This window comes from Aspergillus ambiguus (genome assembly GCF_047715705.1).
Source record: "Aspergillus ambiguus strain CBS 117.58 unplaced genomic scaffold BDV59scaffold_20, whole genome shotgun sequence".
Classification (NCBI taxonomy): Eukaryota; Fungi; Ascomycota; class Eurotiomycetes; order Eurotiales; family Aspergillaceae; genus Aspergillus; species Aspergillus ambiguus.
The window spans coordinates 2,867-27,302 of record NW_027395533.1 but is presented as its reverse complement, the minus strand read 5'-3'; the positions used below and the strand labels follow the sequence as shown (position 1 = coordinate 27,302).

General features: G+C 48.5%; 7 protein-coding genes across 7 annotated transcripts; 4 read left to right on the top strand and 3 right to left on the bottom strand.

Annotated features, from left to right (window-relative positions):
* Positions 1 to 324: 324 nt before the first annotated feature.
* Positions 325 to 1,346, bottom strand: BDV59DRAFT_180258 (GNAT family N-acetyltransferase). The gene is made up of 2 exons (XM_073690025.1): positions 989 to 1,346; positions 325 to 933 (listed from the first exon to the last, which is right to left on the bottom strand). The coding sequence occupies exons 1-2, from the start codon at positions 1,213 to 1,215 to the stop codon at positions 429 to 431; spliced, it is 732 nt and encodes a 243-aa protein (XP_073546946.1). The 5' UTR covers positions 1,216 to 1,346; the 3' UTR covers positions 325 to 428.
* Positions 1,347 to 1,945: 599 nt separating this feature from the next.
* On the bottom strand, positions 1,946 to 4,092 carry BDV59DRAFT_54437 (ENTH domain protein). Its single transcript, XM_073696591.1, has 5 exons — positions 3,956 to 4,092; positions 3,665 to 3,902; positions 3,429 to 3,619; positions 3,268 to 3,379; positions 1,946 to 3,220 (listed from the first exon to the last, which is right to left on the bottom strand). The coding sequence occupies exons 1-5, from the start codon at positions 4,001 to 4,003 to the stop codon at positions 1,983 to 1,985; spliced, it is 1,827 nt and encodes a 608-aa protein (XP_073546945.1). The 5' UTR covers positions 4,004 to 4,092; the 3' UTR covers positions 1,946 to 1,982.
* A 438-nt stretch (positions 4,093 to 4,530) lies between these two features.
* Positions 4,531 to 5,005, top strand: BDV59DRAFT_54424 (uncharacterized protein). The gene is made up of 3 exons (XM_073696590.1): positions 4,531 to 4,597; positions 4,663 to 4,738; positions 4,799 to 5,005. The coding sequence occupies exons 2-3, from the start codon at positions 4,664 to 4,666 to the stop codon at positions 4,919 to 4,921; spliced, it is 198 nt and encodes a 65-aa protein (XP_073546944.1). The 5' UTR covers positions 4,531 to 4,597; position 4,663; the 3' UTR covers positions 4,922 to 5,005.
* BDV59DRAFT_180255 (DUF1115 domain protein) lies at positions 4,864 to 6,238 on the top strand. The gene has a single exon (XM_073690024.1). The coding sequence runs from the start codon at positions 5,089 to 5,091 to the stop codon at positions 5,959 to 5,961; it is 873 nt and encodes a 290-aa protein (XP_073546943.1). The 5' UTR covers positions 4,864 to 5,088; the 3' UTR covers positions 5,962 to 6,238.
* A 7,582-nt stretch (positions 6,239 to 13,820) lies between these two features.
* BDV59DRAFT_202706 (uncharacterized protein) lies at positions 13,821 to 14,100 on the top strand (the record flags this gene model as incomplete). Its single annotated transcript, XM_073694106.1, has 2 exons — positions 13,821 to 13,908; positions 13,988 to 14,100. The coding sequence occupies 2 exons, from the start codon at positions 13,821 to 13,823 to the stop codon at positions 14,098 to 14,100; spliced, it is 201 nt and encodes a 66-aa protein (XP_073546942.1).
* BDV59DRAFT_54393 (uncharacterized protein) lies at positions 13,968 to 14,873 on the top strand. The gene has a single exon (XM_073696589.1). The coding sequence runs from the start codon at positions 14,172 to 14,174 to the stop codon at positions 14,697 to 14,699; it is 528 nt and encodes a 175-aa protein (XP_073546941.1). The 5' UTR covers positions 13,968 to 14,171; the 3' UTR covers positions 14,700 to 14,873.
* A 1,201-nt stretch (positions 14,874 to 16,074) lies between these two features.
* On the bottom strand, positions 16,075 to 18,240 carry BDV59DRAFT_54351 (cyclin-like protein). Its single transcript, XM_073696588.1, has 3 exons — positions 18,164 to 18,240; positions 17,507 to 17,962; positions 16,075 to 17,452 (listed from the first exon to the last, which is right to left on the bottom strand). Exons 2-3 carry the CDS (start codon positions 17,717 to 17,719, stop codon positions 16,436 to 16,438), a joined length of 1,230 nt encoding a protein of 409 aa, XP_073546940.1. The 5' UTR covers positions 17,720 to 17,962; positions 18,164 to 18,240; the 3' UTR covers positions 16,075 to 16,435.
* Between the last annotated feature and the right edge of the window lie 6,196 nt (positions 18,241 to 24,436).

Below are 24,436 nucleotides of genomic sequence, written 5' to 3'. Positions count from 1 at the left end.
CTAACCAGAGTAGGGTTTGAAAAAGTCCGATCTGGCTCAGTTCGTCAAGAGGGGAAAGGAGCTGTGTTTTCAGGAGTGTCAGTGCGGAAAATATTTTTGGTCAGATATTTCTGCGCTTATGTTTTAATTCAGACCTTACCCATGGCTCAATAACGTGTCTTGTTTCTTATGGACAGCCTGCTGGCCGCTACTACAGATGCTCCAAAAACATGAAGGAATTGCAGCAAGTGCTTGGTGGTCACATAAACATATATGGCTCAATTAACGTCCTCTGGTTAGTAAGAACCTCTCTATTGTCTTAGTTGGAAATTATTACTAGGCCCCATTGGTTTGAAATGAAGATAAGAACGTAGATACCTGTTCTTTAGTTCTGGGACAAAACATCGGTTAGAAACTTATAAGCTTCAGTTTTTCCGTTGACTTGTGTATTAACCGGCTGGTTTTTCTAGCTTCCAGAGATATAGTTGGTCTTCTTCATACACTATTTCCTTAAATAGCTGGAAACCGCATTTTGTTAATACTCGACCAGAACGCAAGTTGGCCTTTTCACAGATGGCAAAGACTTTTTCGGCCTCTTCATCCACTTTATCTATCTGCTCACCAGCTTCTGCAGGATCCTGTCTCTGCTGACGAGGCATATCCCACCACATTTTCAACAACCCATCTAAGGCTTCTGTTGCATACCCCTTGCCCCAATAATCAGGGTGTATGGAATACCCTATCTCCGGGCTGGGATAGACTTGGTTGATACTGATGTAGCCGATGACCTTGCTATCAACGGTTGCTCGTTGAGTATTATTATCAGATGCTCCATTTTCAATGACCACATAAGTGAAGTGGCGGCCGATTATACTTTTTGGCCCCTCTGTAAATGTTTTCGTCTCCATCCACTCGCGCGTCTCTTGAACAGATTGGTGCGGCGTTTTAGGATAGCTGTATGATAAGCCACGTGATCATTGACAGGCTCTGCAAGGGATTGATTACATACTTGCTCATAGCAACTTCGAATCTTGAGCGGATAGCAAACAGATCCTCTGCATCAGATGCGGCGAGGGGTCGAAGAAGCAGTCTATATGTGGGAAGCGGTGGGAGGCATTCTGGGATATGTACTAGGATATCCTGCTGAGGTAGAAGATCCATAACTAGTACCTGGCTTTGGAGGTAAAGTCGCCTGTATTCTGTGTAAAAGTAGCGATGATAGCGGTGATGATACATATTTTATTTTGCCGGTGGGGGCAGAAAGGCTAGGCCAAACTCGGATCCCGACAAAAGTGGGCGGGGACCCAGCTGTGACATGATTTAGTAATAAGTTCATAATCGTATGGGCATAGTTGGGGGGAAAACACTCTGCATGCCCTAGGAAAATATAAAGGAGATTTGGAAAGGCTGCGCTTCTGCTAAAGGTTAGGCCTGACTAATCCGCGTAAGTTTTATCAACAATAACTCCCCAATTGGTTTTAGTATCTTATATTCACTCATACAGAAGATGCGGATTCAGAACGTTGAAACCCGGTGGTTCTCAAGTACAAGAATACAAGGAGGCTTCAAAGTGAGCAGTAAATATTATTTTGTTAGTTGCACACAATGACCCTACCCTTGAATGTATATGGCTCTATATCTTCATCACACGCACGCACACAACACGTAATAATCTGGTATTCTCCTTATCATACCGATAAGATGGGTTTAGGGCCTTTCTTTGACACGCTTAAGTCCGAGGAGAGTTCCTTACTCTGTGCATTGGATGGTGTTGCATGTTTCGATTACAAGGGCAGCAAGGTCGTGCATTGTGTGGATACGGCCATTTCTCACAGATGTACGTTATGTAATTTCGAAGAGATAAGGGAGTCATCAGTTAGGATATATACTCTAGAAGTGAACAGTTGCTTAACCAATTCCCTCGCCTAATGGTACTTTGAAAGATTCAAAGCTGGGGTTACAAGCGCGATAATTCATACAGGAAAGTGCTAAGAACGGGCAGGCTACATCCCTGGCCGCGGGAACACGGGTGTTGTACTCAGTTGCTCGAATCCACCCATTGTACCTTGTTGGCCGCTAACCTGCCACCCTTGACCGGTTTGCTGGTTCACAAACATACTTTGCCGGAAAGGATTCGTGCTTCCGGTTGGGTTTGGTCGGAGAGGGGCGGCCACCGGAGGCTGCAGTCCTTGTATCTGCTGTGGAGGCACAGAGGAACTGCGCGCAAACGGGTTGGTCCCGGTTCGTTGCGGCTGTAGTGGCTGGGTCGCCACTGGGGGTTGCTGCTGGGTCTGTGACACGCCCGCTTGATAGTCAGGGTTCGCCATTGACAGCCGTCGAGCGAATGGATTCGTATTTTGGCGGCTCAGGGGTGACGCCGGCGTACCCGATCCTGTTGGCGTACTCACTAACATAGACTGCCGGAATGGATTTGTGGTCTGTTGTTGTTGTTGCTGGCTCTGCTGCGGAACGGCCAGTGTTGACTGCTGCTGCTGTTGTTGCTGGCTCTGCTGCGGAACGGCCAGTGTTGACTGCTGCTGCTGTTGTTGCTGTTGGAACGGCGCCACATTGTTTTGCGGAATGGGAGGGAGGTTAGACTGGAATCCATATGCTTGTGGCTGCACCGAATAGCCGCCAAATCCGGCGCCTGTGGGGGTTGGTTGAAGAGGCTGCGGGGCTTGCGGTTGTCCAAACGGATTTTGACTAAATCCAGTTTGCTGAGGTTGCTGTGGCTGGAATCCAGTTTGCTGTGCGTATAATCCAGGCTGTTGCGTTTGAAAGCCACTTTGCTGGAATTGTATCGTCTGTTGCTGAGGTTGCGGGACGTAGTTCTGCTGGGACGCAGGTTCGATTGAGTCAAAGAAATCAATCAAGTCTGAGGGATTCTTCGATGGAAGGTTGGCCTGAGGCTGAGTCGAAGGATTAGGATAGTTGGCAGATCTGCTCGTCGTCGGTCGAGTTGCGGATGGGGCAGCATGTTCAAAATTCCCGTTCTTAATCCCTTTTCGGGAAAGATACTCTCTTCGACGTAGGTCGAAATCGGGATCGTTGAGGTCGTCCTCCAGAAGCCGTGTCAGATCGGTAGAGGCGTGTTTCAGCTTTGGGATTTCTAATCGCGTCGCGGATTGAAAATGCCTTGCAACGCCGAGGAATTTCACAACTTCCTCTGTCTGTGCTGTGAACGTTTTGTATATCTCCAGGGCTCTTTCACTGTCAATCCGAGACATTTCAAAGTAATGTTCTAAACCCATCAATATGCATCACAATGGATCTGGTCGCAAGACGTACCAAGAACATTGATGGTCCCCTCGTTCATAACAGAATAGAGAGTGAGAAGATCTAAGGTGAGAAGTCGGAATGCCGTTAAGGTGATCTCGTTTTCAGCCTCATCGGACAATAACTGAGTTGTCAACATAGTCCCAAAGATAGCGGTAGGCTTAAAGACCTACATCACATCGGAGAAGCGCACGAATCTGTTTCTGGACAATCTCTGTTTCTCTGAGAAGTCCCTTTTCCACAGTAAGTCTCCTCATTCGCCCTTGCCCGCTCCGCACATAATCTGTCTTTGTGGCGTCGAATGCTTTTGCGCGGGCGACTAGGTAATCCGAATACCTTCGGATGTTGTGCCCTTGCGTTTGTACTGCCGACTGTTAGCAACATCGTTGACAGTGTCTGCAAGTCCCACCTTCAGAATATCCACTAATTGCTATCTTCCTTGGATTTTCGGCCATATACTGTAACGTGGCGTCCAATTGACCCTCCCGAATCATAATATGTAGGACAATAAGGGCCTTGAATACCACAGTCCATGTCGAATCGCGAAGACGAAGATGTAGTGTGCGGAATATTTCTGCGACGCCAGCTTCTCCGGTGTGGGTTGCTACAAGGATGTGTTCGATGTATTTCGATTTGGGGGGTGCGAGCTGCGAGTTACAATATTAGCAAATTCATAAGGCAAAACAGGATTTATACCCACTTTGATTTTCGTCGCCCCCTTCACTGACTTTTCGAAATTACCAGACATTGTCGAGGGATACCACGGCTGATCCGGAGCTATATCCTCAATAGTCCGGGTTTGGGAAGAGTCGGTTTGGCAAGATCCCCTTTGCGTGTTGCTCGGTATTTGCTAACCACTGACTGGAAGGTTTTAATCTGGGGTATCTAGTGAGGCAGATAGACAGAGGTGTTGGCGTTTGCTGGGTGTAATCGAGGTATAGCTTGCTCGATAGGCCTAACCTTGGGGAGTGAGAAGCTGGAATGCCGTTATGATCTCATTATCAAGTAGCTGGATAGGTAGATCTTGTGTAAGAGTTGCCTATCTCAATACACTGCTGTGGAAAGCATGCAGTAATAATTGCCTGAACGTCAAGCTGCTTGACTGTCGGCATTTGCGCCGGTGATAATGCCAGATGTTGAGGAGGGAGTCGCGTTAGGAGTAACGTCGCGCTAATCTCGCATATCACGTGCGGTCACGTGTCTGGGACAGCCTCGAGCACGTGTGAGATAGCCTCCATTACTGCTTTAGGTAAATGAGCCGCCGCGCGCTGTGGTGTTAATCCAGCCTCAGATGCTAATCAACGGTTCTTGGCCATGTTTGACGATGTTTGATTGATAATTGGTAGGTTTTAATGATACAAATCCAACGAACCTTAAGAATAAGACGCTTACAAGCTCCTGAATCAGAATGAGGAGGCCATCACAGGAACATCTCCACCATGCAGTGTTTACTTCATTTTCCGTGACGACTTGTAGTGACACAGTAAATAATCACTAATATCATTGTTGACTGCGAGCTAATCATCAATATATGGCAATATAGCATCATATTACTCCGTACTCAAGGATGATCAATGTTCCGATGCCGACAACGGCCCGCAAAAAAAACTCCCCCACAATATCTTCTTTCACTCCATCAGAACGACTTCCGAATATATTCAGTTAGTACTGGGTTTCGCAATTCTGCAGTATTCGCTATGATCAAACTTTCACAAGCTAGCTGCTTGACAATTAACTTGCACACTCTGGCCAGTTCGTGATTCAAATGCCCCGACAATATATACACATTTTCCGGATATAAGATTTGCACGTCAAATTAAGCCTTCAGTAATAATGGCACCAAATGACCAATGTCTCCTACCAGCTGATATTATGGAGCTTCAGCTCGCCACCCTTGATCTCCTGGTCTCCATGTTCCCCTCTCCAGAAGAGCTCGAAGTCCCATCATCGACCACCGAGTGCATGGAAAAGCTTAGGGACTGGTGTCAGGAACCCTCTCTGCCGCCTTTGGGAATCCCTCCCAGTATTCTCCTCTCTGTGCATCTACCCATCGCGGAGGAGGATAAGACGATCCAGATCAACATCTCCATTCCCCTGTATTCTGAGGATCCAGACATGGAGCAGCCGCCGCCGTGGTCCTATTCCTTGCGGCAACCTGATTGGCTTTCGAGGGCCGAGGTGGCCCGATTAGGTGCCGAAATGCCTTCTGATGATGTCTTTGAGGCTTTTAAATACATCCAAACCGAGGCAGTTGAATACCTGAAAGCTCAGCCACCTCCAACTCCCAACCAAATGGCTAATCAGCATGGTCCATTAGTCAGGGTCTGGTTCTATTTCCCATCTCTATCTACTCGTGGGAAACGGGACGACTTGGTTGACTATGCCCCCGGGTACGGGCTGACTGGCTTTGTGTTGGCAGGGAAACCTGGCCTACTTTGCCTTGAAGGGAGCTCAGAGAATATCGATGATTACATGCGATTCATCAAGACTCATTCGTGGGGGGATATCCCGAGTCATCAGAAAAAAGTCAGTGAGCGATATAGGGAAACTGATGCGGTTGAGAGAGCCTTTATGGACATGTCAGAGATCACAGACTCGCTTGGGGAGCGAAGTGGGCAGCGGGCGAATCGGGGCGATATGCAAGCCTTGGAAGTATGGCTCCGGAACCGAGGATTGCAAGAAGCGTTTGGAAAGGTGATCTTCTAAGCGCTTTATGTGAATGAAGCTAAAGGCTTCTGACCCTGAGGTGGGTTATCGAAAAGAGATTCCTCGGTGATCGAATCTTGAAACCAGAACAAATAGTCTATCTATTTCTCGAAGAGGTCTTGGAAAAGCCATATTCACATCCCTCCAAAGATCTATATTAGTAAATCTAATATGCTGTCTAGCACATCCATGGCCAAATTTATCATCATCTCTATCGCTCCTACGCTTTCACAACAGGTCATAATATTTCGTAATATCTCCAAATTAGACCCAGAATCCTTGGTCTTCGCATTTTATGGCCAGTTTTAAGGGTCCAAAGATACAACTTGAGCATCTCGATTAGATAAACTGAAATGAAACTAAGTGTCTTTGCATTCGCACAACAGGATAGGGAAAACCTAGCAGTTTTCTTGCTACTAGGGAAAAACCTATCCTAAGACCATAACTCCCCGTTCCAAAAGTAAACTCTAGCCAGCTACTTAATACCATGTACATTGCATCATCAAACCCAGGCCTTAGTCCTTGCGGCACTATCAATGAATATGTTAGCTAACTACACTGTCATGTAAGTAGGGGTGACATCACTTACCCGTCCTTCTCCGGTCTTGCTCTCATTTGGGTACACACAGGTCATGAAGGGGCAGCATGGATTGACAGCATCGCATTGTTCTCCAACAAGGCTGCAGGGTAAATGGTCCGTACTAGGTTTAGCAGCCATAGCAGTCACGGCAACAACGAGAAGTGTATAGAGTAGCTTCATTGTGTGTCTGCTACTTGGTGTTGGAAGACTGGTGAGAATAGAAATGTATCAAGTGACAGTTATTGTGATTGATAATACTCTATCAACCTCCCTGTCGTATAACGGAATCTTTATACCTTGGGCTGGGGTCTCCGGATCATCTCCTTAACGGTCCGTGTAACTCGCATCGACGCGCTGCATCCATACAACAACATTCCTAAAGCTCACATTGGGACATGCCAAATGTTACATTTATGCAAGGAGCATATAAAGAGAGCTGGAGGAGGAAATGTCACGGCCAAGCTATTCATAACTTGGTCACCCTGGGAGCTTGCTGATCTGTTTTCTGCAACCCATACAAGCTTACTCATCGACAACCATGGCTTCCTATACATACAGCTAATCGTAGAACATTCTTAGGACTCTCCATGTCCATATTGTCCCAACAGGCAGTGTGCCCGAACGTGAGATGAGCCGTCTTTCCATAGAATGCTTCGGGATTGCCTGTTATTTTACTCTTCTCATAGCAGGCACAGATACAGTAACAATCTACTTGGCTTATATTGGCGTTGTAAAAATGTACGAAGATCCTACTTTAAAGAAGTCAAGATCTGCAATTCAGCTATACAAAACAATTGGTCCTTCCATTCAATACCTTGGCCAGGTATGATCAGTTCCTTGGTATTATATGCATATCTTTGCTTATCCTGATAGCACCAAGCTCTAGGGGGAATTCTAACATTCCTTATGCCTATATCTTCATTCTTACGGCTTACGGGATATGCCTCCCAGTCACCGAGGGTCTCAGACTATCATTCGGTCATTCATCCATTCTTTCATCACAGACCTTCCTTGGCTGTGGGAAGCTATACCGCTCCTATCTAAGCCTAATAGATTCATCAATTACACATTTGTACGGCTCGTGTATCTCACCTAGCTAATACCAGTACTAGTAGACAGGATGGGAAGGCCCGATTATTGCGTGGGCTACTCAGATAACAAATCATCCATTCCAGAGGAAAGATTGTATTATATAGCGAATAGCTGGAGAATATACTTGAGTAAATGAGGCCGATAGCTCAGGTAGCTTTTCTGTGCTCTGGGCCTCGTGTCGGTAAGGGCAAAGGGTAGTTCAGCACAGAAGTGTGGTTGGCGCTTACTCACATCTCAGGCTTTTATAAGTGGCAAGTTTAAATAACCACCTCACAGACAGGCAGAAATACAGGCGTTAGTGAGCATGACGGTTGGAGCCAGAGATTTGAGACGACCATCCTGCTGGTTAGTCTATATCGAACCGTGTTGCTTTTATTTTCCCTCCATAAAAGTAAATCCGACGACCTACCTATCTCTAAGTCAGACGATCTTGTGGCAAACAATGCCTAGATTAATTTATACAGACAGCCTGGGATCTCTCTTCTTATACTAGTAGCGCCCAGTGTCCAAGTTGGAGCTATACTGTGGCCCCCTGTCTCTCTCATCGATATATTTCTAGGGTCGGCATTTTGTAATGATGTCTACTAATATAATATCTACTGGACTTTCTCGACGTGCCTGATAGCCATCTTATGCGTTTGCAATAATTGGAGTATCCCCCAATTTGTTCAGGCCATATTCATTGAGGTACTACTAGTATATATACGATGAAACCAAGGTAGCACGACAAGTCTCTTCCATTAGCCAATGTTGCTTTTAATTATAAAAAAAATCAATTTCAGCATATTTATAAGCCTGCATTTTACGTGGATTCAAAGAGTAGATGCAGAAAGATGGCTAAACACAGAGCCTCTTGTACATATTCCATGTCACATGACTTCGCGATCATCACGCGTCTGCAGTCCCGACGATCCAAGATACTATCTCCAAGCACCCCCAACAGACGCCCATGGATCCCATAATACATGAATTGAACTCTGCTCAAAGAGCAGCTGTCGTCTCTCCGGCTCCAGTTCTTCAGATTCTCGCTCCCCCCGGCTCTGGAAAGACTAAGACATTGACAGCGCGCGTCGCGTATCTGCTGTCGCATCATGGGTATCAGCCACAGGATGTAATTTGTTGCACCTTTACAATCAAGGCTAGTCGGGAGATGCGTGAGCGTCTGGCCAAGCTAGTGGGCGATGAAGTACAATCAAGATTGATTTTGGGCACGTTCCACTCGATTTGCCGGCGGTATCTGGTAAATTACGGGTACCTAATTGGGTTGCGACGAGGATTTGGGATTGCAGATTCCAGCGATAGCTTGGCCATCATCAAGGTTTGTGTACAGCTTTCTTAACGAGGCAAAGCTAACCGACTTATAGAGAATCGTGAAACGCCTACAGGTGACTATCCTCCCGAACATCGCGCGTGCGCGCATATCGTACCAGAAAGCACACGGTATATCTCCAGACGATGTGGCCGAAAGGTACACGAGCAAATCATCGAAGACACAAGAACATCGCGAGTTCCTTCTGGTATATCGAGAGTATCAGTCCCACCTAGCGGCATCGCACCTGCTCGACTACGACGACCTCCTGGTGCGGTGTGCGGAGTTGCTTCGTCGTCACCCAGCCTGTGTCTCGAACGTGCAGGCCGTACTGGTGGACGAGTTTCAGGACACGAATCACATACAGTATGAGTTGATGAACCTATTCGCATCACAGAACCAACGCATCACTGTCGTCGGTGACCCCGACCAGAGTATCTATGGGTTTAGGTCAGCAGAGGTTAAAAACCTTGTGCGCATGCAGCAATTATACCGAAATACCGATATCGTTCTACTTGAGGACAACTATCGCTCTTCTGCGTCTATCCTGAGCTCTGCCCAGGATGTCATCGAGCAGGACACAGCACGACCAGCGAAAAAACTACAGGCCACCCATAGTGTCGGTACGATGCCTGTACTGCGCAAGTTGCCGACCGCCGAGGCGGAGGCACAGTGGATTGTGCTTGAGATCAAACGATGCATGGCTATAACTGGAGAGCTGTTGGGCTACTCCGACTTTGCGATTCTGTTGCGCTCTGCGTCTCTCTCCCGCCCGATTGAGTCCGAGATGGGGAAGCAGGGGATTCCATATAAGATGGTGGGAGGATTAAGATTCTTCGATCGCGTGGAGATCAAGCTACTCTTGGACTACTTGAGGGTGATCGGCCAGCCCAGAAACACTGATGCGTTGCTACGCATCATCAATGTCCCGTCCCGGAAGATTGGCGAGGAGACAATCCGGATTTTGATTAACGGTGCAGAAAAAATCAAGAAGCCCCTCTGGGATTTCATTAAAGACGTCGCCCAAGGTCGCAAGTCAACCGACAAGATCCTCTCGAAGCCGGCCAACCATGGGCTTTGCACATTTGTTGGGCTGATTGAATCATCCAGGCGAAAGCTTCAAGAATGCACTGACCACTCGGCACCACGGAAGCTCCTTGACTACGTGATTAAGAGACTCTCGTTTCGGGAATATCTCACAATGACTTACGGGACAAATGAAGAAAATCGCTGGGCCAATGTTGAAGAATTACTGGGGCAGGCGGACGACACGATCACGAACGATATTAAAGAGGAAAGCCTGCCAGAGATTAAAGGTCTCTTGCAACAAGAAGCACATGCTGGTGAGGAAGCTCTTTCTCGCTTCCTAGCCAACGTGGCACTGTCCACTGAGGTCCAGCAACAAGAGGGCGAGGAACCCCAAAAAGGAAAAGTAACTATCTCCACCATCCATGCGGCGAAGGGCTTGGAGTGGCCCGTTGTATTTGTTCCAGCGGTGTACGACGGCATCATTCCGCACTCGCGAGCAGACGACTCGGATGAAGAAAGACGGCTGCTCTACGTAGCAATGACCCGAGCCCAGGCGCTGCTCTATCTCAGTTACCCCCTTGAGCAGGCTCGTAGTGGCGAACAGACAAGTGTATCGGGATTTCTGCCCGAAAGAATTGTTGAGCAACGATTCCGCTGCATCGGGCCAAGTCTGAAGGAGCAGACAGTCTACGGCATCGCTGATATCCTCCGCCGACCACGGCCGTCCCCCGAAGCGATGCGCGACGGACAGGTCTCCGTCATTTCAACCCTTGACGATCAATGGACGCCCGAGGGCTGGGAGGTGGCAGATGCCGTGAAGACACGGGACGGAGTGAGGGCTATGGAGGAACCATATCCAAAGCGGCGCCGGCATGGTCACGAAAATTGGACAACTTCATCTGAGTATATCACCAGAGTCTCCACTTTATCCGCGCCCACCACCATGTCCTCATTCGGGTTCTCGACAGCCAGGGAGTATGTCACAGCCAGTGCCGCCACCACCTTGACAGCAACCAGCAATTCCGACCAGCAGGGCAAGATCTCTAACTTAGAGGCAACTGGTCAAAGATCCAAAGCAGGGTCACAAAGGAGCATATCTGGCTTTTTCGGCTCTCGTGCGAACTCCCGCGGATCACCACACCAGACGCAGGGCAGCCAGGGAACATCCGCAACACAACTACTATCCAGTCGTAACCCAGCCTTCAAAAGCGCTATGCCTATCAACTTCTCAAGTCATCGCCCTCAGGTACACGGCCCAGTTCGTCCCACTCTCGAGCCTTCAGACCCCAACCGGTACACGTGGATGGGAACAGTATCGACAACAGAGGCGGGTAATATGAAGCCGAAGACCAATCTGCACGGCGATGGCCCGGAGAACAGAGAATCGCGTGACAGTGCAGGTAAGTCTCGAGAAGAGTGGGGAGACAGCGAGATTAAAAGGTCTGAAGGGTTGTTCGGAGGTGTGCGGCCGGCCGCCACGTATCATACAACTACGATGACGATGGTGCAAGGAGCAGGATCAGGGCCAATGCGACGGACGTTGGGGATTCGCCGGAGTATGAATGGGTGGGAAGAGCGGATGAAGCGAGCGAATAATTCATCTTTGCGGTAAGATAGATAGCCGGTGGAATCAGTCACGAGACTGGTAGTAGAAATGTACTTGGTATGTTATGGTGCATGATGTGCACGCCGTATACGGAGGTAGTAGTGTTTAGGTAGTTCCAGCAAGCCTTAATGACTAATCCGAAAGCCGGGTTATGTAAGTGAAGCAACCAACTAAACTAACTAGTATTTCGACCCGCCAGTCCACCTGGCACCAAATAATAGGACCTCGTTCCTCTCCAATAGATTTGGTAGGTCCATCAATCATGCATACTATTCTCAAGAACTGGGCCTCCCCACAGCGGTTATCCCCAACAGAGAAAGACCCCCATGGATGCTATCATTCTAGCGGTGAATTACCGCTGGTCCAGATCACCTGATGTGTCTCCATCACGGGGCCAGCAGGAGGTCGGGAGGCACGCAGTAGGACAGATGAAGAGAAAAACGGGGTTAGTCATGTACCAAGTAGGCATGGTACTATTGAAGTGGAGCTCCCCATGTCTGTATCATTGGCGAAGGAACGCGGCGCGATACCTAGAGAAGCTAGAAGACCACATAGCCCATACTATTTGCTGCGGTCTCTGGCGCCTGGATAGGGAAGGTTGATGTACAGGAAGTAGGGGTCGAGCATCGACGTGCTTTGCGGACTTCCCCGTGCCGGCCGATTCTCTCGCCTCGCCTTGAGAAGGGATGGACCCATCCTCCATGCTATACGTAATGCCATAATGATTTGCGGTAGGAGACGGGTGGCATTCTGACTAAAGGGTCTAGACTGGATTGACTTGACCCAAGGACAGCTCATTCCCAGTTGCAGGAAATGATAATGTCCCTCAGAATAAGCAGCTAGTTATGGACCCATGGGTTGACTCAGGTACCGCGGCAGCAATCCAGGGCCAAGGTTCCCATCTGACGGTCATTATCATTTGTCTAGTATGGCGGGTACATACAACGTACACCGTACAATCAAGGGAGACCAGCTTTAGGGAGTTTATCTTTTCAGAAGAACAAAACTCATCGTCCCAATCGTACTTACTTGTCTGCATTTCAGCGAATCTGGTAATCCCACAGTATTGGGGCCAACATCACCTATAAATAGGTGAGGGATTGACGTGTAATGTGTATGGGAGTGTCAGTTTTACGGTATCTTACAGCGATCCGACCAATCATCATTTCCAGGGGCAGTGTCTGTCGTGTCACAGGCCGTCCACCATTCCATCAGTTGGTAGAGCACGGCTGTTGGGGTGAAACCAGGGTAAAAACGCCTTCAGGGGATGCTTTTGGAATCCATCGAGAGGCGATTGATCAGTAATTCCACCCTGGTCATCAGCATCTCATTCAGCCACTTCACCAGGGCGCCTCACCCTCCTCCTTCGAAACCAGGCACGGCCGCTGTGGCTGTTCTGGTAGCCTGGGTGAAAAGGCTGATTCTTGTATCCGTAGGCAACATTGGCCATCCCGAATCCGGATCATTTTGAGGGAAACCGAATCTACGATAATCACTCATCCCTCCGGGCATCCATCCATCAGCCATGCTCGGGGCCCTTCTGGGCCATCCGGTTTGCCGCCTCGTCTTTTTGGCTTTGGCCCTTTTGCCCCTGGCAGCGGTGGAGCAGGCGACCTGCCCCAGGGCTTCGATAAGAATTCCAGATTCCATTGCTATTATTGTTTTGGTCCGGAATGGCTCAATGACGTTCATCGCTTCCTCGTTGGGTGATGCTATGAGGTTTGTAGGCAGAAACTAGACGCATTCGATGTACAGATACCGTTCAGTACCTCTGCAAGATGACTGATCTCCCCATGGCTAAATTGGTTTTATCTCGATTGGGCTGGATCGATGTGTATTTTTATTTTATTTTATTCCCAGGTCTTCCAATGCTAACCTAAAATATTTTGGGATTTCCTCATGGTTCCTCGTTGGCTTTCCCCATATTCCACCCAGCATACAAATACTTCCTCCTCGTCCATCCCCTTCCCCCATGGATCGTTAAATCCAACAAGCATCTTGCCATCGGTCTAACATCTCGAATTCTATCTTGCCTCTTGTTTCTGTGACATTTTCCGTATCATCTGTTTCGCCCTCTTTTTTCGTGCTATACCCCCTCCAAATCTATCATTTCGCCTTGCTCCGCCACCGACAGTCCGCCGCCGCCCTACTACTTACTACTATCCCTCCCATATTGATATACTTCTCGACCACACTGTTCACACCTCCACTTCACCTCTCCAATTTACCAGATCCTAAGCAAAATGCCCCACAAGATCAACGACTCAAATTCCACGCTGGCCAGTACTGGCAGTAGTAATGACCAAGTCGTCATCCCTGACATCCGAGGAGGTATGTACATTCCGGGGGCCTTTCCAAACCCTCTCTCCCGTTTTGGGGGTTCCGCTCACTAAGTGGTGAACATTCGTAGGCTCCAATGCCATTCCACGTCGGACGCAACCTCCCGTCGTCGTGCACAACCAAGGGGGTCAAATCTACGACGAAACGCGCCCCGCGGATTGGGACAAGCAGCGGTGGAAGTAGACCGACCTGCTTGCAGACCGCTTCCTTGGTGCAGGAATCTATCAACGCGATTGAGCCCATTTCATTCGCACATGGGGTGTAAAGCTGCCGGCAGCCAAACAGCTCAGTGCATAAGTCCGATTGAGACGATTGACGATTCCATTATCCGCGCGGCTTCTGCGTCCAAAAGTGAGGCGGTTGATCGACATCGATCAGTCATCTTTCCCCTTTCGTCCTCCATGGATTTATTTTCTCGTCTCTCACGATTGATTACTCATGATCTACCGCGTCCGCTCTCCCCAGTTATCGAATGGGGACTATTGGCCGGCTTCCCTACTTGTACATTATTTATGTTCATGATGTTGATGACCTTGGTTCGCTCTTTGTTACCTTTGCTCTCCTTTTTTTTTTTTTATTTACGCCTTCCCTTTTCTATCTGTATTTCTACGAGACTGCGCTTTTCCACTCCTCGAGGCACACGTGTTGCGTTCCTTCAATGTCGCCCATCCAATTGCCCAGAACTCACAGACTCGGAAGGACAGACACAGGATGGATACACACAACCCTTGCATATCCCGCCTCTACCAGAGCAGTTAGTGCAATCCTCTTCTGCACGGTAGGCGGTCGGTCGGATCGATCGGCGAGGGCCCTGGCGACCTGGAGTCGCACTTGACTCGCTTTTAGTCTTTTCTTACTTACCCTCCCATGTATATACCAGAACTCTACTTGCATCTTGGGGATTTATCTATTTATTGGTTTCGCATAGCGTGTTCTTGGGTTGCTGAAGAATCTCCCCTTTTTGGGTCCTACGCCCCTCTGATGCTTTGATCTCGCTAAGATCATACTGTTGCTCCTAGAAGATGGGTTGGTCCCAGGGTTCAGCTACCAGGTGCAGCCGAAGGTACAATTTGGCACCACTCATTGTCGTCGCAATAGATTATTGCATCTCTTTTCTATTTGGAATGTGTCTAAATTCCCTTGGCACCGTGTACGATAACTATTAACCCATCGAAGTCTGGATTCCATCTATTTTTACTATATACCCAGTCAGGAATACATACGGAATCTAAAACGGAACTCGGTTCTGCCCAAATGGTGATGGGCCAAATCCTCGACAGAACGTTCATGTACTCCGCGCTATGCATGCTGTGTTGTCAATCTCCTATTCAGCTACTTCAGGGAGAAGGCTGAGTTGGCAGGCATTTTCTCTCCCTCGTTTAGATTATGCCGCTTCAGCAGTGGCCATCTCACACGTACATATTCAATTACTTGCTATGGATTCCCGGATGGATAGGCAGGTAGGTACCTGGTAGCCTTACTTCATGCATATCCGTCTCAGGCTCGCATTTACGTAGTACCGTCGAAGTCCGAAAGATCTAGTATACCTAGTCTTCTTTCACCATCTGTCCTCATGCAGTCTCTACCCTAAGGGTATCTCTCAAAACGAATATAAAGACGCAACAAGTCAAGCACAGGCTCCAAGGAAAATCTGGGATGGATAGGAGAAGGTAAAAAAAGAAAGGGCTGTCTAAAGAGCTTTTCTCAAAAAATGCATCTTCAATTTCATCCCCCGATTCGAGTGATGTTGTTCTCTCTTCTCCAATCTCATTAAATAACAAAGCCATGCTCAACATTTTTTTTTCCTTCTTTTTTCTTTCTTGTTCCTTCTGGGATGTGTGGTTTTTTTGGAATATTTTGCTGTCAGGTCTTTTTTGATTTTTTTGGAGGGACCTCTCTCCATCAGCCGAAAATTCTCGAGACGCATGAGCGGCCTTGATGGCAACCGCTGCATAAGGTCGTTTAATGCACAAGGAGGCGAGAGGTTAGGCCACGTTAATATCTGTGAAGTGTCCAAGGGGTTAGGGTGGGGGTAGGGGGAATGCAGGGGGGATCGATTGATAAATAGGTGTCAAGGGGTGGTGGTAACAAGTCTCAACCCCAGTGTAAGCAACCAGCTGGGGATGAGCAATTAGGGCCGCTAAAAAGAAAAGAAAAACTTGCAATTCCACACATGGCTTTGAACAAAGACAGCAAAAAGAATTTGTGGACAGAGAAATGCAATTTAATGTTCGAACGGCTCGCGCTTGCAATGCTAGATATACGAAGAGAAAAGGCTTAAATGCAACTTGGTAAACCAATGTATGATGTTGGGGTAACAAAAAGGGTATGCAATTTTCAAGGGGAATAGAACAAAAGGAAATGTGAAATCAGTCCTGTCCATATAGACAATTGGAGTCCAACGAATTACTCGATGGTCCGCCAGTTATGAGGCCGAGAAGATGGTTCGCACCTCGTCTCGCCACGGGCCTCAGAGGCGTGATGATGGGTACGTGCAAGGTGACATGGTAGGTCGAACTCAGTAGCCGGGGCCAAATGACATTTGAGGCTCAAGGTACTGCTGTTGGGAGTATGGTATCTCCGCATGGTACGACTGCGCTGTCATGTAGGGCATACTGGGCTGAGGTGTGGGAGATGGCGAACAGGCACTAGGCCCAACAACAACACCGTTGGCGAAAGCATCATTCTCAGGCGTGATGGGAGGCGTGATATACCCATGAGGCATGTTGGAGAGATGAGATGCTTTCTGCGGTGTGGCCAGTCCCACCTCTCCTTCGTAAGGCTTGGATTCTGTTGTTTCAGGAGGGCTCGGCGGGGAGTAGCTGGCAACGGACGCCTGTCGGGCAAGGAACTGTTCCAGAATCTTGGAGACCCGGGAATAGTGAGACGACGAGTACTTCCGGAACAACACTTGGGATGGCTGGTGAAGCTGTTGAGACAGGCCCACAAGCGTCATGGAATCATACTGCGAAGCCCACTCGGTGTGGCGAGGCTGAGGGCGGTTGAGAATGCACCGTGCTAAGGCGAGAGAGGCCTTTGCAAGATCAGACGAGGGCTTGGAAACGAACTCGCGGTGGAACTGTGAGATCTCAGATATGTAGAGGGCCATATGCTCAACCTCAGGGTCGTACGAGGTATCCATGACGGCAACCTGAAGAAAGCTATCGATAGTAGGATGTCCGATGGTCCAGTCCAAGGTTTGCAGCACATGCCATTCCATCTGGACGAACATGTCATCATCATACAGCGAGCAGCACATCGATTTGAGTTCCTTGATGGTGGGCACACGGTCCTTCTTGTCGCCATATTTAGCCGCAATAAGGAGCGCCGCACATCCCACCAGCTGGTAGTGCCTCTTGTAGACGACACGTCGGGAGCAGTATCTATCCAAGAGGTTGATTGTCAAGAACAGTGTGGATGGGAGGAGTTGGAAGGCGGTATGGGCTTCGATCAGGAAGTCCAGAAGGTAAGGACGCATAAACCACTGGATCTCGGTTTGGATATCGATCGATTCAACATCCGGCAGGGTCTCGACCTGAAGAAGGAACATGTTAGCAACGACATTAACTTCTTCAATGGGGGCACGGACATCCATATCCAGCATGTGAGACATTATGTCCTCACGGAACTCATCGCTAGCCACCTTGGACAGTTCCTCGGCGATGGCGTACTGCCTCTCTCGAGCAATCAGTCTGGCATGCTCCTTAGGGTCCATGCGTGGTGCTCGGAAGTCATCATAAGACTCCACGAAGAAAGTATCACACGGCTGATAGCTGGAAACCGGACGCTTGTGGTAGGCCATGGTGTGGGGACTGTGGAATATATCGAACGCAACACAACAATATTATTAGAATGAGTGGCAACGGTGTCTTCAGGAAAACGACGGAATGAAGAGAAGGACAGTCGTCGATTATTAGGGGAGATTAAAGAACGAAATTAGTTGGAAATATTAAGGAACGGGCCAGTACAGATGACGATAGTCTGTATACTGGAGAGAAGGGGAGGTCGCCAGACAACCGGAAGATGAAGCCTTTTGTGGCCGGAGCTGAGGAGAAAGGAGCGTATTAGTATGAGACGATCAAATTAAAGATTAGGATTAATAAGGGTAAAGGATTAGGACTGAAGAGAAAAAGGGAAAGGCTGGTGAGGTAGATATTAAAGCACAAGGGCCCCGGTTGTGAAGGTAAATTAAGAAGAATGCGGAAGAGAGGGGGGGCAGTGGACTCCTGGAGCGACGTGTACTAACCCAGAGAAAAGGCCTTCGGGCAGAGGGCACGATGCAACCCTTACCGTGACGGCGTGTCTGGCATCTAGGCTGGGGCAAGATGCTGGAATGATCTGAAGTTGGACTCTGGAGGATACCAGTCCAAACAGGCAAAGGACGACCTAACGTCTTCACCCTAGGAACCAGTTGCTTCAACTCGGTGGACTCCGGAATGTGGAACGGGGCACAGGCACCGGCCCTATCAAGGGGTAAGGGGATTTCGTCAGGGGGAAAAGATCACGCTGTGCACTAAGAATGGTCGTACCGTACAGTTTGTCCTTTTGGACTGTTTGAATTGGTACACGGCCAAATTGGCGATGCCTCAATCCACCAGATAAGGAGCGAAGGCTGCGTATGCGGCGAAAAAAATGAACTGTCTCCTGGAGGAAAGCAATGAAAAAATGTCAGCCAATTCCATTCTCCACAGTTTCCGTCTTGACTTGTGCACGAGACCCAGTGATGGAGTTGCTGAGGAATCCAGAGAGTTTGTCACGGCTTGGATCGACTGGATGAAGTATGCAGATGGGGGTCTACACATTCTGCCCCCCTCAGGATCAAAAAGCCCGGAAACCCCTTTGCCGGCTGGGAAGGGGTGGAACTTTCATCTGGACATCAACCAGTGCTTTATATATGGAGATTGAAGACATAGGTTGTGCCCAACGCCTTCGCCGGTGTATTCAACTCTTCCGTTCTAGCCATTGCCTCAATCCTGCCACTCTTTTACCATCCGCCGTGTCTGTTCCCTTACTAGCCATGCCAATCGTCCATTCGTCCAAAAGATCAAGAATATCACGGCTTCAGATGCTCGATGGTCTTGCACTGGAAAGGTGCAAATCGGATGTGGTGCACTCGGCAGTCGACGTGGTCGAGTAAGGCAGGCAGGTCATTGGGTCCATTGGAATATCAAGCCGCAGCGAGGTATGAATGTCACGCCAATTGACGCCGGGGAATCTGGGGTTTCGAGGGGATAAAAGGGAAGAAAAGAAATGGTCTTCTCACCTCCCAAAGGATCACAGCAAAAGGTCAATCATGTACACGGAGAACGAGACAGAACGCGAGGCACTGCAAGAAAAAGAAAAGAAAAGAAACAGAAGAAAAGAGAATTAACCCTTCTTGTCGCTCTTCTAACCGGCAGAAGCTGAATCAGGGGACTAAACTGTCGATATCACGGATCGGACACCGGCAGTCAGGTCAGGGGGTCAAGAATTCGGCGTTTGAGTGAACAAACGTCGAAACGTCGAAGCAGGCGCTGACGGACACGGCTCGACTGGAGAACTGGGACAACGGGCAGAAGATGGAAGTCGACAGATATAGAGAATCTTGTCGACAGTCTCCGACGCCTGTGTGAGCCAGTCTCAGATCTCTCCAAGAGGATTGGCGGGAATGGAAGAGAGAAGGGAGGAGAGGGAGGAGGGAGGGGGGTGAGAGGAGGGAGGAAAGGGAGAGGAGGTGAAGATAAAAAGAAAGAGAAAGGAGGAGAGGAAAGTGAGGAGGAATTTCTCTCTCTCTCTCTCTCCAGACGGGTGTAGTAAGAAGAAAAGGGAAAAAAGAAGAATTGAAATAAGACGAGCGATAGACCAGCAAGCGGAGAGTGAGGGTATTGTACGGCGTAACGACGTACGGGGCGTCCACCGTGGACGGTAAGGTAATGTCGGGCGGTATGGTAACTACCGGTAAGCTGAGGTATCATGGACCTGATTTATCTTGGTATTGGATTGGATTAAATAGAGTATCTAGCTAGATGGAATATCTTCACATTTAGTATCGTAGATGTCGACCTCTCCTCTCGACCTACCAGTGTCGTTCGATATTCTACAATCAACTACGGAGCACACTCCCATGAACACACCTCGACACATGTCGAGTCTGAGGAGGTCGGAGATCGGTCAAATTTACTGGTTCACGCAGAAAGTTGGTGGTAATACTTAGGTGCACTCTCCCTTTCCAGAACCTCGCATGCAAATCCCCTTACTGTAACAGGGGAAAGTCAATCCCTTCGTATCAAACCAAGATGGATGTCCGCCCCCCCCGGGGGTCGTTTGGTCGTGATACAGCTACGGGGCGTATCATCGCCTGATGACGGACGGGTACTGCCAGAGATCTCTGGTCATTAACCCGGGCCAGCCTTCATGTATCATATCAGACTTACCTGGTCCCAATTCCCTTCAGAATCGGTTCTCCATGAGGGCGCCAACTTGTTTATCCCCACGGTTCCATGAAAGCAAGGTAGTATCTACCGAACCTAGGGTTCTCGAAAGGCTATTTTGGCCGCGACTGGCCATGGTTGTTCGCTGTACGCCTAGGGATGACTTCTAACATGCACACCAGCGCTCCTTCGGTGGGTTGTGGAGTGGGGTGATCTCCGTCTGTCCCAGCCAGTCGTCACCAGCCATTTGCCTCCCTGATTCAGGCCCAGGAACACCTCGGGTCCCATCCTTGGCCAGTCAATATGGATTAGATGAAAAGAAACGGACCGAAGAAATCTTCAAATCCTCATGGATTTCACGAGACTCTTCCTTTTTGTCACTCATCTTGGTTGAAGATGGGATGTCTTCATCCCTTTTAGGATTCTGTCTGGCCTGACCACCTCCCCCCCTGGTCTAGCTGTATCCTTGAGGATTTCATCAAATCGTACCCACTACTGCGGAGTAGCTGACCTCGTTTTCAGCTGCTGACGGACTCTCTCGCTAGGATGGTATCCCTATTACATACATACATACATACATTGCCGGTCGCGTCCCATACTTGTAGACGACCATCACTCGCAGCTGACTGGCTCGACGTCAGCCTAGCTCTGACCTCCGTCGACTCAGCGCCAGTCGCTGGTCATCGTATCGGCCCTCCTTCCGCCTCCTTCTCACCCGCGGCTTACATACTGCGTACATATGCTCCAGCGTAAGTACATCCTTCGACCAGTCGACTTGGATTTTCTGGGTCCTTTGTCCCGAACGTTGCAGGGATCTTAGCTGGACTATTGACTGGCCATCCACCTTCAGAACGCAAAGCGCTTCCATTCCCCAATAATTCAAGCCAGTATGACCATCATCCACGGTACTCCAAAACCGTAGAGTTCTTTCTCTGTCGCGTATACCGGAGTATAGTCGACTAGAACGCGTTCATCGACATTGATAGATTTACTGCCCATCACCTCCTCGCGATCGGTCCACGTAATAGTTTCAGTTGCAAGCAGAGGAACGAACCATCTTTTTTTTAGGGGTTTGATTTCTCGATTACGATAGCCTGACCCCGCAAATCCAGCGCCTCGTCTTCCCGAGGACATCGACATGGTGATGCATCGAGTGCCGTCCTGCATACCCACCGCGCTGGGCCCTTCGGTGCATGTGTTGGCCTCGTCAATAAAGCTCCATCGAGAACCAACGGACTATTCCATAGTGTGATCAATTACACGGAAGTGTCTACATGCCGAGCACCTGTCCTTTTCTCTATTTATAATTTTCTGTTTAAGAAGCTGATGTATGCGCCGAACCGTCAAGTGGTGTTCCCATGCAACAAGGCAAAGCAACCTTTGGTGGGATTTTGGCCAGCTGCATCTAGAATGTTAAACGCCTCCTCGTCGTGTTACTTTCTTTGTCTTTGTTTTGTCGCTACAGACTAGCCATCAGGAGATCTACTGCGTAAATCCTCATACACAATGCTGGCCCAAGTCAAGCAAGGGAGATCGTCTCCTCCCAGTATCCCCTCAACGATCGCCTTCAGGGGTGGATGAAAGAAGCAACATCTGTATCTACACTTCTTTTCTTTTCAATCTTCTACGGTGCCCATTTGCGACTGGCTGTGCGGAGAACTGTCCAAACCGAATCGATTTGGTCTAAGACCGGGTATCGTTCCCCGTAGACGCAACCGTGTGAGCCTTCCTGCCTGCCAATCCAATCTCCAGCGAGGAAGGGCGGCAGTGGCTGGTGTGGCTGGTCATGATTACCTGACACTTCGTTTCACCACTACTGAAATGTATCTGTGGAGTATCTGTCGTGCATTTGAGAATATGCGCGCTGGGTGTGCGCAGCACGCAGTATGTTCGTGTCATCGTATCCCTGTGCGATAGTTCAAATCCATCATCCATTCCTTTCTTTGAAGGAACGAAATGATCGACATCATTTTTCCTGCTGTCACCAACATCCACGGACTCATTGGTGCTTCCTACCACGAAACCATGCACACTGCAGTTTACGGGCCGATTTGTACCTTGCACAATTTTGCTCTCCCGATCCGCCGTGCCGCTCAGGAGGGTCAGATTATCTCCATGGCAGCTGGCATACCAGCTGTTTAGAACGTTGTCGAGAATTCTCCTTTCCGACCAGCGGGGACCTCATCAGTGTTTGATAGTCAATCCCTTCATACTGGACTTGTGTACCCCCGGAGATTACTCATCTAGTGCCCGAGTGACTAATTGACGAGTTAACTATCTACGGCGTACCACGTACAACGTAAAGGCTAATAGGGGTAAAAGGGGCAAAACTAGCAAGGATGTCGGTCACAGAATCGTAGCCGATCGTTACTGAGCGACCGTGTGCTGATGTTCGTGAAGGTTGTCCTTCGTAAAGACCCCATTCGACTGGGGGAAACAGTCGGCCTCCCTGGCATGTTGGAATAACTCTGTTTGGGTATGTCCTGCTGCGTATTTACTCGCGGTTTGGTTAAAGATGGTTTACTCTATTGAAGAATAAATCGAGAGTTGCGCATCGACTCGAACCAGGAGCAGTATCTAGAGGCCGATGCGTGTCTTTGTCAGGGTTCCCATCAGCTGTCCTGTTTTCTTTTTCAGGTAGTCACTTATGCTTACGTCGTAAATATATCTATCAGTATCTCTCACATGGAGATCAAAGGTCGCCTGCGCTTGGTAGCCCTGAATTTCTCTATCCCTTGCTGCGTACCTGCAGCGAAAGAGCGACTTCATTCCTAGATGGTAATGTCATTTAACTTGCAGCCGTCCTTGCGCTTTGCGTATTTCTCGATTCGTCGATCGTGACAATTGGAACCGAAGGAATTCTTCCTGCAAGGGAATTTGCCAGTGCATTGTGCCTTGTGCATCGGTGTTGAAGTTCGACTTCTATGACATTACATTAGTCTATACCCATCTACGTAGTATGCAAGATATATATATAAATTTATCAGTCTTTCTGGGTATTGTTATTCCGTACTATTTTTCGGCATACTGTGTGCATAAAACAATTGCGCCTTATATTTTTTAATCGGACGTCAATATGACGTCCCGTATAAACGGTTTCTTGATCTTGTACAGTATATTTACTCCGTAGTTTCTGCACTGTACGCTGTACGCCGTACACACCGAGCCTGAATCCTGGAAAACCGTAGGAACCCACTGCGGGTGCGTATGGCGTACAAAAAAGACATCTCAACCGCCTACTCCACATGTCCGGCCACTCCACCTTCGTCGCCACCCATGTGTCGATTTTCGCATGTTACCTACGGCATAGACTGCTACTTAGTGTCAGCTGTTGAGCTGCAAAAAAACGAAAGATTGCCTTGACTGGAATGAATTGTACCGCTGATGACATAAAGGCAATTATACTTGGTGAAAAAGGAGGTTTTGTTGTCGCCCCGCAGTCCCGACATATCGGTCCACCTTCAGAAAAGACCGGCTCGTCATACGGCGTAGCTCCTTAACGTTAAGCCGGCCGGAAGTAGCGGGTACGGTACTCTGTACGCAGCTGCGTTCTTATTACTCACTCTGCCTCTGGGTTTAAGTGGACCGACCAGGAACATAATAAGGAAAGGCTCCGCAAGATAGGTACTGCGTAGGTAATCACAGGTTGACATGTATATTTTCTAGAAGAATTATAGAATATCCTGCGCATTTGCCACACATCACATATAAATGTGAATCGTAGTGCATATTGCTTCGACGGAGCTTTCAAATAGTATGCGGAAGGTATACGTCCACCTTCTGTATTTAGTCCCTGTGCAGTAAATGTAGCACTGACAATAATCCATTCATGATTCTCTGTGATAGATGAAGTGTTTTCTCGTTTCTTAATGTATCTAATATATCCACAAGTGTATGTACTGAGCTCTAGTGCAAACTAACTCGTATGAACGTATATCCACTGCCTATTTCTTTGTCTACGGATGAGGTACAGTCCCTGTTTTTGTTTTCCAATAACAAGAACGGTCATACTTGGATCCACAAACCGTTTCAAGATTTCTTTAAATCTTCATGGTTCAAGGGTAGTGCACATACTGCCTGTAGTCAAAAGAAAAAAATTTTTAGGGAGA